The sequence below is a fragment of the Dermacentor variabilis genome, chromosome 5 (assembly GCF_050947875.1).
Source record: "Dermacentor variabilis isolate Ectoservices chromosome 5, ASM5094787v1, whole genome shotgun sequence".
In the NCBI taxonomy this organism is placed as follows: Eukaryota; Metazoa; Arthropoda; class Arachnida; order Ixodida; family Ixodidae; genus Dermacentor; species Dermacentor variabilis.
In genome coordinates this window covers 96750738-96765656 of record NC_134572.1, presented here as the reverse complement: position 1 = coordinate 96765656, position 14919 = coordinate 96750738, and the positions used below count along the sequence as shown (strand labels likewise).

Genomic DNA, 14919 nt, shown 5'->3' with positions numbered 1-14919 from the left:
AAGAAGAAAGTCCCGCACTCACCAAACCTCGCAGGCAGGAATTCCGCGCAGTCGTTCCGCTGCAGGCAACCAGTCGTCACACAGGGCTCGTTGCACTGCTCCCGGATCGTCGTTGAGCTGCTCAGCATACAGTCAACTGCATCTCTTCGCTGCTGGCCTCCGTTGTCGCGATCTCACCGCTGGCAGACAGTTGTTTGAAGTCGGAGGCGATCTCACCGCTGCCAACCAGTTGTTTTGGGATTGCACCGCTGGTACGATCTGTTGGGAACTCGGCGCTGACGCCCGTGGTTGTACCTGGGTCGCAAGCCCCAAGGGTAGCGTTGGCCTGGCGGCCTGGGGTACAACTGGAAGCATCCGAAGGTCCTGGCAAAGCATGAGTCGACTGGTAACAACGAAACAACTTGTTTATTTTAACATCGCAAAGAGTTGGCGGTCAGGTTGACCGAAGTAGAGAGACGGGAGAGCACTTTACTCAACAGAAGAAATCGGAGCCCTCCTTTTGGCGTCCGGGGGCAGCTGTTTTTATACTCTCGCAGTTGAGGGCAAGAAGGAACCCCTCAAAAGACGAGCACGTGAATGTACAATGGGCTAATGGTGACGCACACTGTCGAAGCGCTGCCGTAGCACCATGTCGAGCACGATCTCGTAGCACCCTGTTGTAGCGCTGCCGGTCGGGCACAATGACTGTAATGAGAGGATGATCCCTGCTTTGGCATCGCCTGTTTCGGGCACAATGACTGGAATGAGAGGATGATCCCTGCTTTGGCATCGCCTGTTTCGGGCACAATGACTGGAATGCGAGGGTGATCCCTGCTTTGGCATCGCCTGTTTCGGGCACAATGACTGGAATGAGAGGGTGATCCTTTGCGGTCGCATCGCCGCAGTCGCGCCTGGAAACACCTGCCGATGAGTGTTGCGGCGACGACGATCGGGCCAAAATGTCTGCCGCCCCGCCGCAGTCGCGCCGGCAAAATCACGTGTCGCAGGCGAAACGCAACACCCTTCTGTGATTCGTTCCTGATTTCAGCAACTGTGTCAGAACGGCAACCACTGAGTCGTGTTTTTTTTTTTTTCGCGAACAGAGCCAAGTAAGGAGGAGCCAGATCAGACGAGTATTGCGAATATGGAAGAGAAATCATATTCGTTTCAGTCGAGAAAATCGCGCGTATACGGAGTGCTCTCTTGCAGGATGCATTGTCCTCGAGCACCATCCAGCTCCTCGAGCAGCATCCAGCTCCTCGTGAGCAGCAGACAGGGCCGTTTTCGCCGGACGTCCTCCCTCAAGAGACCCTGAAATTTACCAGCAAAAATCGCTGCCGATTGTCTGGCCATTCGGGACTAATTCCTGATGCAGAATATCGCGAATGACGAAAAAGACGATGTGGGGATGCACGTTGTCGACCTGCGGACATGGCCTGCTTTTTTTTTTTTTTCGCTCGTGAAGTCATTGGGCTTTTCCACTGCCACGACTGTTTCATTTCATTCATGTTACCTCAAAGGCCCCAGCTGAAGCATTACATGAAGGATGAGTTTTGATTACAGTGAAAGTGCGATTCCAGTGTTGCCTTGAATTGATGTGGATCGGAGTGGTACCCGCCAATTGTAGGTAGATGGTTCCAGTCCCGTGCGGTCGTCACAAAAAAGAAGTTAAGATGAGTGGTAGTTTGCGCTGGGGGAGGGTAAACCGCTTTGGTGTGGTTTGTGCGGCTGGAGAAGCGATGCACTGGTAAGATACGTTGAACTTCGAAGGGAGCATTATAAAATTTGTGGTAAAGGCATAGCCTAGATATGTGACGTCGCAATTCAAGGTTAGTAAGGTGACCAGAAGCCTTAAGCTCGTGGTCATCTTGTTGCTTCGCTTCAAGGTCGTACCCGTACGCCTAAGTACCGACTCTAGAGTAATTACCCTCGGCATCAAAGACGGGTCATTCGTCAGGTTCCGGTCCCGCTTATTTCACTTTCTCCCCCCCCTTCCCCCCCCGAAAAAAAATTAGAACGCAGCACAAAGGTTCCCATTTTTTATACGATTGCTGAAATCAAGAACGAATCGCAAAAATGTGCTTGATACGTACTGGAAGGAATATTTTAAGTAAATATTTGGAAAATGGCAGGAACAGCGAAAGCGCCGTGTTGCTGCGCAAAAGGACTATTTCGAAAGTGACAGTGTTTGAATGCACATAAATACATTTCTTTTTTTTTTTTGCAGACAGAGTCAGTCTCGTAACATTTGGACCCCCTTCCCCCTCTCTACAACTACGCTTCTTTCTTTCGGTAACATCTTTGGTGGACGTAACAATACACAGGCGACTGCATTTGTGGCGTTCTCGCGCGCTCGGTTGGTTCACCAAAGTAACTGCCCGACTTAACGAAGGAAGCGCCTCTCCTCAAACAGCAATACGAACCCCACATGCGCTCGCGATCGCACGAAGCAAAATTCACCCACTCTAAAATTCGCCGTTCTGTCGTCTCCCAGCAGGCATACAGAGATGATACCGAACAACGCGCTACAACGAAGCCCCGCTTGGTGTCTAGAGAGAGAGAAAATAATGCAGAGAAAGGCAGGGAGGTGAACCAGAGGTAGTTCCGGTTGGCTACGTCTCGTACTCGTGTCTAGAGTCTCGTACATAGCTACGCAGAGTTCAAACCGCACGAGTGAATGATATGCTCTAGACTGCTGACAGAGCACACCAGACTGATTGGTTCGTGGGGTTAAATTACCCAAAGCAACACTAGGTCCCCATAGACGACGCATTTGAGAACAGTGGATTAAATTTGATCACTTGGGGTTCCATAAGGTGCACCTAAATCTAAGCACACGAGCGTCTTTTTTTTTTTTTCGTTTTTTTCCTGTTTGCGTTTCACACCCATCGAAACGAGGTCGTCCCAGCCTGGGATTCGAACCCACGATCTCGCGCTTCTTGAGCAACACAACTCCGTGGCCGCCGCGCCATCATCGGCAGGTACAGAGAACGTTGAGAAGGTCGCGGCGAAAGGAAACGCGATATTAGCTCGCGCTCTCCAACTCCGGATTACAATGAAGTAGAAAGCGACGTGCCTAATGCGAATGCACGAAGAGAAAAAAAAGAACAGCAGCGTCATACGATGCGCCGGGCAACGACAAATCAACAAGGGAAGAAGAGAGAAGCAAGGTAGGCTGCGACTGTAGCAGATTCGAAACCACACGAACGAAACAGTAGTGGCGGCAAAAGAAAAGGCGCAGGTCGGTATGCATGCCTCACTTGCAAATACTTAGCGTAGCGCTCGACGAAAGAAGTTTTTCGCTCGAAAACCGCCGCCACGCCAGCTGCATCTGAGCTCAACTTCCAGCGTCTTCGCGCTCGAGTTGCTATTTGCTTCGGCTTGGCCTCGGTACGCAGTGCGTTGAACGCGCACGCGCATCGACGACAAGGGGATTAGGGAAGGCGACAGGGAACACGCAACAAGAAAAGAATAGAGAGACTGCCATATGACGGGAGGCGCAAAAGGCAGCAGCATGGATGCGTTCAAAAAGTAATGAAAGTGCTAGGGGCGACAGAAAGGCATGCGTGGAAGACTTTCCACGCACGAAACGTAAACAGACAGCGCTTGCATACCTGGCGTAATGCGCTTTTCCTGCCCCGAGGGCGGCTCCACTCTTTGTTTTTTTCTTCTTCTTCTTCTCTCTCTCTCTCTCTCTCTTAGAATTACGTTCCAGAGACGGCGGAAGACAGTGCATAAGACTTTTCGGGGGATTGACTCGTTACACAGGCCCCACGTAAAAACATCGCATTAAAAGAAAGCTTAAACAAAGGTATGCCTAATAGAGCTCCTTTCGTGTGGCATAACAATATTTCTAACATTGCCCGCTTGCGCTCCGTCGTGTGGAAATCGATACTTCGGTGACGCTCAGCCGCATACACCAGCGAAGTCATTTTTTTTTTTTGCCATATTAATGCTGCCTATCAGCTTACATATTCCTCTCCATCCGAAAACACAGTGAATTCCCAGCCTTTGACAAGTGCATTGAAGGGCAGGCACGCGCGGCAATCGTTGCGCAATTTCTGCATGGAGAGCCGCCAAAGGCCGAAGCCCCACGCAACATGGCGCAACTGCTTCAACTTGGAGAAGTTCACACGGAGAGCACATATCGTATACGTGCAATGTGTTCACAGGTTACAGAATGCCGCCGGCGCAACGAAGGGAAATGTTTTCGAAACCGGCTTTGGGATAGGCGTAGCACAGAAGGTGTGCTTTCTTGCGACATTTTTGGATAGGCTTCTTAAAGGTGTCGAACGGCAGGACCCCTCTGTCGTGAGGGCGATAGCTAATTTTCGTGGCGTTTAAGTGGATACTATATGTATAGAAGTAACAGGTTAAGCTGTCTTATTAGATGAAGCTTCTGCAATAGCAACACACCCACTACCAGCACAAGAGGCTGCTTAGTATAAGGCCGAAGAGAAGGGAGAAAAAGAAAAGACATAAAAGGCCTGCGGCAGCGCCTCTTCGAAGTTACCGCACCAGGTTCCCGTGACGTCACGGTAATTACATCCGTAGATTGTTTATCGTTTAAAGGACAAAGGTGATGACGATAGTGATCTAAAGGAAGGAAATGACTCTTAATTCCTTCGTTTGGATCGCTATCATCACCTGCCTCCTTTACAGGATAAACAACTTACTAATGCAATTACCGTGACGTCACGGGAACCTGCAGTCTCCAGCGGGCGCTAAAGCGAGGGAGAGCGCGGGCGGCGAGAAACGAGGAGGGCTAGCTGTCCTTGCCGAGCGCTCCTCCACCGCATCTGAACCTTCAGACGCCCCACAAGCTCTCGCGCGAGAGCACGTGCGTGTCGGAGAGCTGTTGTTAACAGTTGGCGTTCAGCGACTAAACGCGCCCCGCGCAACTCGACTGCGCGTGTGCGCGTTCCCTTTGCATCGGCGCCTTTGTATCCGCGGTGACAGTCCCGATACCGCGACAACTGGCCAATGAGCCCAAAGAAGGATATTCGGTTCAGATAAATAAATAAACAAGTAAATAAATATATACATAAGTACACTGCACTGCGGATATGGAAACTTCGCCTATTAGAGGATCCGAAGCTGAAACACACTCGATGTGAGTTAATCCCTCGGGAGATATTGTTTTACAATGTTTACGAGAGTGTTTGCTAAAGTTTTACAAACAAATTATTGCTATGATTCAGAGCCGTGTATAATGCGTGATTTTTACCCGCTTCATGGATGTCTCCTTGTTCCTCGCTTTCCCTTTCCTGTTAAATGTATGTATGTTTTCGAAACAGACACAGATGTTTCAAAAGGTGCAGTTTGCCAAATTGTGATATAGCCGCATTCTTCTTACTGCTGAGATACAGAGTTGTAAACTTGATACTCCAGTTTCTTTTTCTTTTCTTTCCAACATTTAACAACTTCTGTAAAAAAAAAAGAAGATTACCACCTAACTTTTAAATCTGCTTTATAAAGTCGGTGGATTACAAGTTTTTCTTTTCACGTGATCGAAATCGGTGCATCGGGTGACGAGCAATACGATTTCTGCGTTGCGAATCACATAAGTGCTCCTACGGTAATTAAACATCAATTTAAGGTTGCCTTCGTTGACTGCTCGAAGCCGCAAGCGCGTGCTGTTTGCCAAATCGGAGCAAAATTTTTGTCTTCTTGGATGGGGACGAAAATTCGAGTAGCGCACGTTGGATATCGGCTCTACAATAACGATATTGTGTATTAGTGAACCATGGTCGCGTGTTCTGTGTATACATTGCGCGCATGCAACTGACAGTAATGTATAATAATAGTAACGCAGGTTGACGCACGCACGCACAGGAGGTCAGATAAGAAGGGCGCTTGTGCTGGCGCTCGTCTTGCCTGCGCTTCTCCGTGTCAGTGTGAGCCCCTCGCCTATGACAATGTCTGATCAACCTGCCGAAAAAGAAATACTCCAAGCAGCATGCATACGTCGATTGCCTATGTTAATTGTGCGCTTGGGAAATTATATATTTTTTTCCGCAATCGGCCAGCACACAAGTATCTTGGCTTGTTTGCTAGCCTTGTCTATTTACTTACACAACAAAGTTTGACAAATCTGAATTCTCTCTCTCTGCGTGTGTGCGTGCGCGCGTGTGCGCGTGTGTCTGTTATGCAAACTGTCACAAAGGGATTTCTGCTATAATTTCATATCGCTATTCGGATATGTTACCGACTGCTTCCTACTTAACAGGAACTGATGTCCCGTCAAACTGCTTATGAAGCTCTCCTTCTTTTTGTCTTTCATTTTTTTCCACTCGAGCGTCGCCATGTAACTGTTTGGCGAATAAACTTCAATCTTCGGACTTCAGTATATCCAAAGGCCTGGAACGACGTCACACAACTTCCAGCTTCAAGGCAAACTAATTACGAAGAAGGAAAAACGCTACGAAAAACACGTCAGAGAACACCGCAACCGGTGCAACAGCTCACCTGGGGTCGCCTCATCCTTGTAGCGTTCGTAGAGAACTTTCAGCTCGTACACTTGCTCCTCAGTCCACATAATTTTGCTGGCTTTCCTGGAACGAGAACCGGGTAAGAAAGCCCTGAATGAAAGCCGAGACGGATATTCTTCAAAGGTGGATTCATAATCGGTATGACGTAAGGATTCCTTTGCATCGATTCCATTCCCTTCATGTCAACGACGTTCACGGGCAGCCGTTACCGGTGACAGCGTGGGCGGAGCGCCGCTCCGCCTAAGCTATCACTGATAAAGAGCGAAGAGCAATATAGTAAGAACATAATCACTACATAATACCAGCTCAAGTGTCTTTGAAGGGCCTAATTATTGCGGATGTATCTTATTCAGGAACGGAATATCAATTTCACTATATCGGAGCGTCACTGATTTTGTATTTAGGCGAAGCTGTATCACAAAGTGCGCAAAGGCACTTAGAAGGGGGAAAAGCAACACATGAAGGAACGCAATCCTCGATAAAGGGGGGACACGACGTTTCGCCAATACGAAAGGGAAACTGCGGGGTTCTAATGCCCATCGAACACCATGCTGCCCTAGCTAAATTGTTCGCTTCGTCAGCCTGACTTAAGACGGAGTTGAACGCTACAGAAGTCGGTTAGAACAATATAGAATGCTTGGCTTCAGATGAACGCCAGATACATGATACTATCCCGGACACCCACTAGACGCGTTTCGGTGAGGGCGGCCGCAGCTGCCTCGGGAGAGATATCGCTCCAGGACAAACCACCGCTGTGGTTGTAGTCGACCGTTTTCTAAAATAGCAAGCGATCGCCCTACGCCTGAATTAGCGTCGCAAATGAGTCCTGCTTACAGGCCAGTTGCTTGGAGAGACGAGAAAAAGAAACAAGCGCCGAAGCTTACGTCACTGGTAGTGTATATATATATATATATATATATATATATATATATATATATATATATATATATATATATACACGATTTCCATTACGTTCATTTCGAGACTCTATTCTTCCCTTTTCTTATACCGCCCAATTCTTGGCATACTCTTATAGTAATTTAAGCCGTTTGAACGGGCACTTGGCAACAAACGAACTTGGCTTCTAAGGGGGCGCCTTAATTTTATACAAATATGTTCCCTCCGGGTAAACTCAGATTTTTTGCCTATATACGGCCAAAATCACGCAAGGACATGATCGCTTATTCTACTGACTCACTTCGATTAACAAGGGGCGCAGACGCGCTATTACTATCCTTGAGAACCAGCGAACCACTCCGCGGTAGCAAAAGGAGATCACGTGCCCCTTCTCTTGCGCTGAAGTTTAATCAACTGCAGAACACGGCCTCTCGCTCATCCCTCTACGTGTCTTCCTCTTATTTTCGATAACGCCATCGATTGACGACTGATATCTTAACAGATTAGAATTATTATTATTTGTTTTGAACACATATACACACATACACAGTTAATAGGAAAGGGAAAGCGAGGAGCAGGCTGCAACTGCCACCGGAAGGGGCACAACGCCTGCCTACTCTTCTGAAGAGAGGCGACAGCAACACAGAAATGGAAGATAGGAAGGAGGGGAGGAAAGAGGAAAGCAAGAGCAACAGGACAAATCTAAAGACTACACAGTACACTACGCACGTTGTTCTGCCGAGTTTCGACTCTGCAGCCGGAATTAAAGTGACGCCGCGTCGAACAGCCTCCGCAATTATCAATCGCATCCATGGCTAGTTCGCTATGCCGCTAATTGGGCGCTCCAGAATAAGACGCCAAGTACAGCTGCACGCAATCACGTTTTCGCCGGTAGTCGGTTCACAATATATGCTACAAGGTGTTTGAACCCGCCACCTCCAATCTTCGAAGGAAGAAGCGTTAGAACACAGTACAGATTACACACAGTACGACCGGTCACTGAAGGTCACGCTACTACATAATGTTGAATGTTCACGCTATAAACGTGAACCTAAGTTAGTTAAGTCTAGAAAGTTTAGTAGGAAGCGATGGGCCTGATCCCATTTAGATGCACAACCACTGGGGTATAAACATTCCTCGAGTGTCGCACACCGCAGGCCAAGGTGATGATAGTTTCTCACTGGCGACATGCGCTGCGCACTGAAAGCGGGACACTCAAATATAAGGTGCTGAAGTGTCTCGCAGCAGCCACAATACGCACACAATGGACTTGCCACACGCCCTTGTCTGTATAAACGTTCGTGCACTTTCACGCAACCAACCCTCAGCTTGAGCAGTTGTGCTCTAGGTACTCCAGGTACTTTTGAGTACCTGGTGTTATTTAGCGTTTCCTTTTCTTTTTTGCTTTCCATCCGCGTGCGCTCCACCTTCATCAGAATGCGCGACCAGCGCGGCGGGGACTCGAACCCTCGACCTGGAGCTCAGCAGCGCCACATGCCACAGGTACTATAGGCTAGCGAGGCGGGTACGCGTACTTTCCAATTTCGCCGCCGATCGCCGCTCCCGAGAGCAGCGTCAGCGCAGCGACCGAATGAGACCCGGCGGCCCCACACTGTTTCGCCGACTCGCATATGCGGGGTCCGACTGCGCCGCCGGAATAAGCTTCCCTCAGCCGGTCGCTTATGCAAATGCTTGCCGATGCTTCCGGGCGCCGGCACATCGATTTCAGCGCGCGAGATAAACGGCGCGCGCCTCGAGGCATCCTCCCGGCGCCCAGTGCAATCTCGGCTCGCCCTTGGGCCCGGCTTCGATGCATATCAAGCGCGTCGCTTGGTGGTGGGCGACTGCGCCTTACACACTTCGCTGTCCTACAAGGTCCTTCGCTTTATGTCACTCTCTCGTTCAAAAGTTATCTTCGTATATAGTGAAATCCGGAATTTACTACTTATAGACTTATTCGTTAAGCGAAACTAAAAGAACAGCGCTTCAGACTGAATCAGTTCATACTGACAAAAGTGTTAGTTTGTTTTCAAATAAAGGTTAATTATTACTGGAATCAATGAGCGGCAAAACTCGGTTTTGAATATCGCGCTGGAATCTCCATGGTCGTTCGTCGGTGTGCCCTCACGAATATATTAATATAATATTTGGGTCGTTTCGGAGGCAGGCTGGAAAAGAGATCAGACCTTACTGCAGGGAGTGTTTTGGTCCCTCTAGAACGCTACACATTCTTCGTTTATCTGCAAACAATTAACTAGACCCACGAAAACGCTCCTACAATCGATGACGTCTCGGTAAGCTGATTGCGGTGCTTCCGAGCGGCTTCGACACCCGATCTTTCAGTTTGTGCGTCTCTTTCAAATGACTACGGCTCATCTGACGTCAAAACTGACTGTATTGCGATTGTAAAGTCAAATCAAGCAACTCAGCTCATCTTAATACAACTTAACAGCACTCCCTTTATCTCAACACACTGCAAATGTTGACAACTTGAGATGTTGCACAACACTTTGTTGTCAAATAAACACACATAGATCACACAACATCTAGAAAAACAAAACAATGGCAGGGATTTTACTGTCTACACGCTCGAAGCAATATCACTCAACGAGCCGCTGATCGATGACTGCGTGTTATTGATGCGAAATAATTGAGTCCTGGGGCCACACGCGCCAGAACCACGCTCTGTTTATGAGGCACGGGGTAGTGAGGGGCTCTGGGTTAATTTTGACCACCAAGAAATCGACAACGTGCCTCAAATGCACGGGACACGTTTGTTTTCGCATTTCGCTCCCCATCGAAATGCGGCCGCCGGTTTGATCCCATGACTTCGTGCTCAGCAGCGCAACGCCATAGGCGCTGAGCCACCGCGACGGGTATTAAGGCGAAAAGCAGTAAACAAGGCAACCAACATTACAAACGTATTCCAAGCACGCATCTACCTGCAGTAAAACGAACACTGTTAGCACACACACACATACACACACACACACAAATATATATATATATATATATATATATATGGCAGCGAGTGCTGAAATGCTACAGTGTTATTAGATGCGGAAATTAAAAAGAAAAAAAAACAATGGTTCCATTTAAGAGGCTGAGAGTACTGCAAGGAAAAATAGAGCCCTTATCGCATCCCTACGACCGATCCCACTATTTTCGAAGTTCGGAGCATTTAAAGAAAGGAGAGGCACATTCAAGGCTAAAGGAGTAGGTAACCAACAACAACGCAGAACGAGAAGTACTAGTCACTGAAAAGCTCTGGGCCGAGAAGGCGGTAAATATAGTGAGGTCATCTATCTCTGAAACGAAAGCAGAGAGCTAGGGAGACCGAGTTCACGACGCTCCTTCCGATTCAGTCTTCCCACTATGTCTTTCTTTTCCATCATAGTTTATTGCTTCCAACACAGTCTTCCTTGATTACAGGGACTGCCGCCGAGGACTCTCTTTTTTCCACTGTTCAGTGACCTCACACTCACTCGACGACGATGAAAAAAAAAAAAAAAAAGAAAAGAACGCAACGAGGTCGAGAAGGGTGCGAAGAAAAGACGTAAACGATGAAGTTCAAAAAAAAAGAAAAAAAAAAAGAAAGAAAAATACTGTCGTTGGTAGGACGGCAAGCTCCCTCACTGGCCCTTCTCTTCTTATTGATGCCTCGCGGATTCGCAACGTTAACCGGCTAACGCGAGCCATATATCGACTGGGTAGGCATTCGTCTCCATGCCTCTTTCGGGGCGCGGACCGACGACGCAGTACGCATTTCGCTTCGCAGCCCTTCCCTCCCCCCCATCCCTATGAAGTTTATTTCTTTTTTTTTTTTTTTTGCTTCCTTATCCTTTCTCGCTTCGTTATTTTCGAGACCAGGAAGAGGGCTATGCCCGCGAGTTCCAAAAGTTTACTTCCCCCGCAAGCACATATATCCTCGCTTGCTCTCAAAGCCCCCGATTTCTCTATTCCATTTTCTCTGCATTCGCACTCATTACATCGCTTCGCCTGCGCGCTTACATCCCTCCCCATTCTGCCCCTCCACATACAATTTCGCACTTTCTCGTTTTCGCTCGCACCTTGCTCATTTCCATCAGACGAAAACGCTTCCAACTACCTCCCTCGTGCAACTCTCGCGGGGCGCTTCATCAACGGGAGAAAAGGGGGAAGGGGCTGGGGCGTGGGGACAAACGCGCAGTTGCGGCGGCCTGGAACCCGGCGTCAGTGGCGTCGTAAAATGGATTCGTTCTCTGCTTTTTTTATTGTTCCTTTCTTTTCACTGTTTCTCATCGGCGATATTGGGTGCAGCAGCATCTTCCAGGGGTCCGGGCGGCCGGAAGCGAGCCAATTTCCAAAAATGTCGTCAAGACGAAAGGAGCCAGGTAATTGGGAAAGTAAGGTATCAAGTCCCGTGAGCTCGTAACGTGATCTTCGCTTTTAACGATCACGAGAAGGAGGAAGTGCATAATTCCATCCCACGACCACATTACTAACGAAAAATGTGGCGACTACAAAAAAAAAAAAAAAGAAAGAAGCAGAAAGGGATAATAAAGGAGATTGATTAAATTTGATGTCCTTAATCCGCACGCAAGGCGGAAGAAACAGAAAAGACGACGATGATGATTGATGTTCATTGGAGTTTATTGGCTCAAGGGCCAGATGCGGCCAAAGAGCGTCACAGAAAAGACGAGGTAAAGGCAAAATAAAAATAACCGCGGGGACAGGAAGGAACGTCGAGATGCGCACAGGACAAAACGACAAATTCGCACGCATCGTTCTAAGGTAAAATGAACTATAGGGGATCCGAGAACGCCTATAAAGGGAATTCTACTCGGGAAGCAGAGAGCTAGCGGGAACGCATTAAGCAAAAATGTAAGGGGAAGGAGGGATGCATGGATATACACGCGGCTTTTTATGAGCAGAACATCCGAAATGTAAAAAAAATAGCTTTCTCTTTTTTTTTTTCTCCAAGACAAAAAATTACGCTTAAGCTTCGCCTTTAAGAGTGGAACGAGATAGCATTCAAAGATCCCTGACTGCTTCTCACGCTTCCCGGGAACTGGGGCGTGTGTAACCGTAAAGTTTACCTGTAAACGCTTGCCGCGAACGCTACACTGGAAGGTGAACTCTGTGTTGGAACCACGGCCACTTGCATAGGCCGCGATGCGGCGGAGGTGAGCGCCAGGTGGAGTTATTGCAAGGAACCGGGCACGCCGCTCCGTGACCCCCAAGACACTCATCGCGCCGGCGCGCGCAAAATGGCGGACGCCGCGGCCAGTTTGTGTGTGTGAAGGGGTTTCTTTGAGTTTTCACGTAACAGAATTGCTTTCTCGCATAGTCAAATTACAATTCGAGAGCTATCATGTCTGCAGGTTGTGTGCAAGTCATAGTTTAAGGTATTTCTACGTATTTTAGCTTGAGTAATTCAATTAGTTCAGTCAATTCCTTGCGTCATATGGAAGTCTTGGGTATACGTGGTTCGAAAATCTTTTCGAAACAACGTCCGAGGCCGGATGTTCTGCGACACAGGCTCCTTAACGCTATCGCGTTAAAATTCCAAGCTCGTCGTGTAGGAGAGTACGTCTTTACCGCAGCAGCGAAGACGTCATATTGAAGCCCCGAACAACCAATTGGGCGTCGAAGTGCGTCAAAACTTGCACATCAAACTTGACGAGCTCGCAACTCTATACAGAGAACAGCTGTTCACCCTGACTTATGCCAACCTTTCAGGGAAAAAAAAAAGGCGAAATACACTGCAGCAGTGGGACTTCCCAAAGTGATTTTGGAGCAAGTAAAATCGCGTTTTGAAACAGATAAAATTGCATCTTGGAGCAGCTTGGAGCAGGCCTATCTGAATTTTGGTAAAGGAATATCGGAACAAAGGAATATCGCAGAACACTTCGAAACAAGGATGTAGGAGAATAAACCAACACCAGCGCTGCACTTCGAAGGAGATTATTCAAATACTGAAAGCGTTTAGTACATCCTAACTTTGGTAATAGTGCCTGTAGATTTCTAATTTGTGGTAGCAATCACAAAAAAAAAAACATGCATTCTGCAACAGTGTCCGAAATTTCGAAAAGCCGCCAAGAAATTTTTGATAAACACATCTTTCTTTCATGTCTCGATAGTGTGGGTGAAGTGCCTGGAAATGCGCTTCACCAAAAGACCACACGGAGAAACAATTAGTTATGAACTACGGTCGTTTATTATTGCGATAGCAATCATATGTACACTCGAGGCACATTTCTGCGGTCGCCGTGGTGTTCTGTATAAAGTTCAAGGGTGATAACATCGTCGCCGCGCCAAGTGCTGTATGTGTGAGAGAAATCGTGCGAGGGTGATTCGAGGCAGGTGGCTCAAGCTCGCGCGCGCAAGAAAAGAAAGCGGGGAGGAAGCGTGCCGTCTCCCCTCGCATGCGAGCCATCGGGGGAAGGGGAGGAAGGCGGGGGGGGGGGGGACGTTCTACTCCGGCGGATGCTGTGTATGGCGCGGCCGCGCGGGCCCTATCTTGTAAGCAATCTGTGATGGGGCCAGAGTGCATACACCGAGTACTGATAGCTTCGCGTGCGCTGTGTTTTCGTCGCTTAGTTCGCGTTGAAGCGAGAGGCAACACGAAGGTCACTTCGCTCGCTGTTGCTGCCGAGCTCCTGCGTTTCAACAGCGAGTGCGCGCGGTGATCGAGTGAAACACGTTCGCGTTTTCTTGTGCGCGCGTGACACCATGCTTGTTAATTTAGTAAGGGAAAGATTACAAGTTTATACGGCCGATAAAACTACTATCCTATCGCAACGTAATCACTGTCGCAATACTGATTTGTTATCGCCTCTCGGGCCAAACTCCGACTTTGTTTTTAAAGCCATTTCTACATAATAGACCACACTCTAAGAAGAATTCCGGGGAAAACGGGAGTAACTGGGCAGTTCGTCCTAAAAAGGGCGCTTTCGTCCCTCAAGGGAGTAACTGCATGGATGTGCGTGTCGTGTGCAAATTTTGGAGAGTAAGTGTTTAGTCCCTGGTCAGAAAGAGAGCAACGGGAGGACGAACGGCAACAGTTACTCCCCATGCGCTCCGCTGTTTTCGTCCATGTCGTGGAGTGATGCGGCAAAAATTGTATTGTCTATAAATCGTGAATAGTTCGAAGTTAGTGCGCTGTCTATTGAACTACATGCAAATCAGCACTTTGCCTCTTCGTGAGAAAATTGCGTGAAATTTAAAGTTGGAATGTGAAGAGCCATGCCCTTCGTGGGCACACCACAAGTGAGCGATACACGTTAAACGCGCAAGTCATTGATAGACTGCCAGATTGTGCTGGTCGATAGTACCTAAGTTCATTCCGTTCCAAGGAGATTACGAACTTAACTGAAGTGGTGTGTAGCTCAAATGGGACACACTAAGCGACAGAGCAATTGTCCGTCTCTGTCGTCTTAGGTGCCCCGTTTGAGCTCGCATATACACGTTTAATTGCCTAAGTTTAAAGCACCCTAAGAATACTCGGGCAGATTTCTTTTCGCACTCGCTTATGGTTGCAGGTACACTCAACGTTACACTCTCCCCGCAC

At 48.2% G+C, this 14919-nt stretch overlaps 1 protein-coding gene across 1 annotated transcript in view; it reads right to left on the bottom strand.

Moving 5' to 3' along the window:
- timeout (circadian regulator timeout) overlaps positions 1 to 14919 on the bottom strand; it is a 325432-nt gene that overhangs the window by 50191 nt on the left and 260322 nt on the right. Inside the window, exon 19 of the mRNA XM_075693090.1 lies at positions 6448 to 6533. Within this exon, the coding sequence (XP_075549205.1) occupies positions 6448 to 6533 (86 nt within the window). The remainder of the gene's footprint in view (positions 1 to 6447; positions 6534 to 14919) is intronic.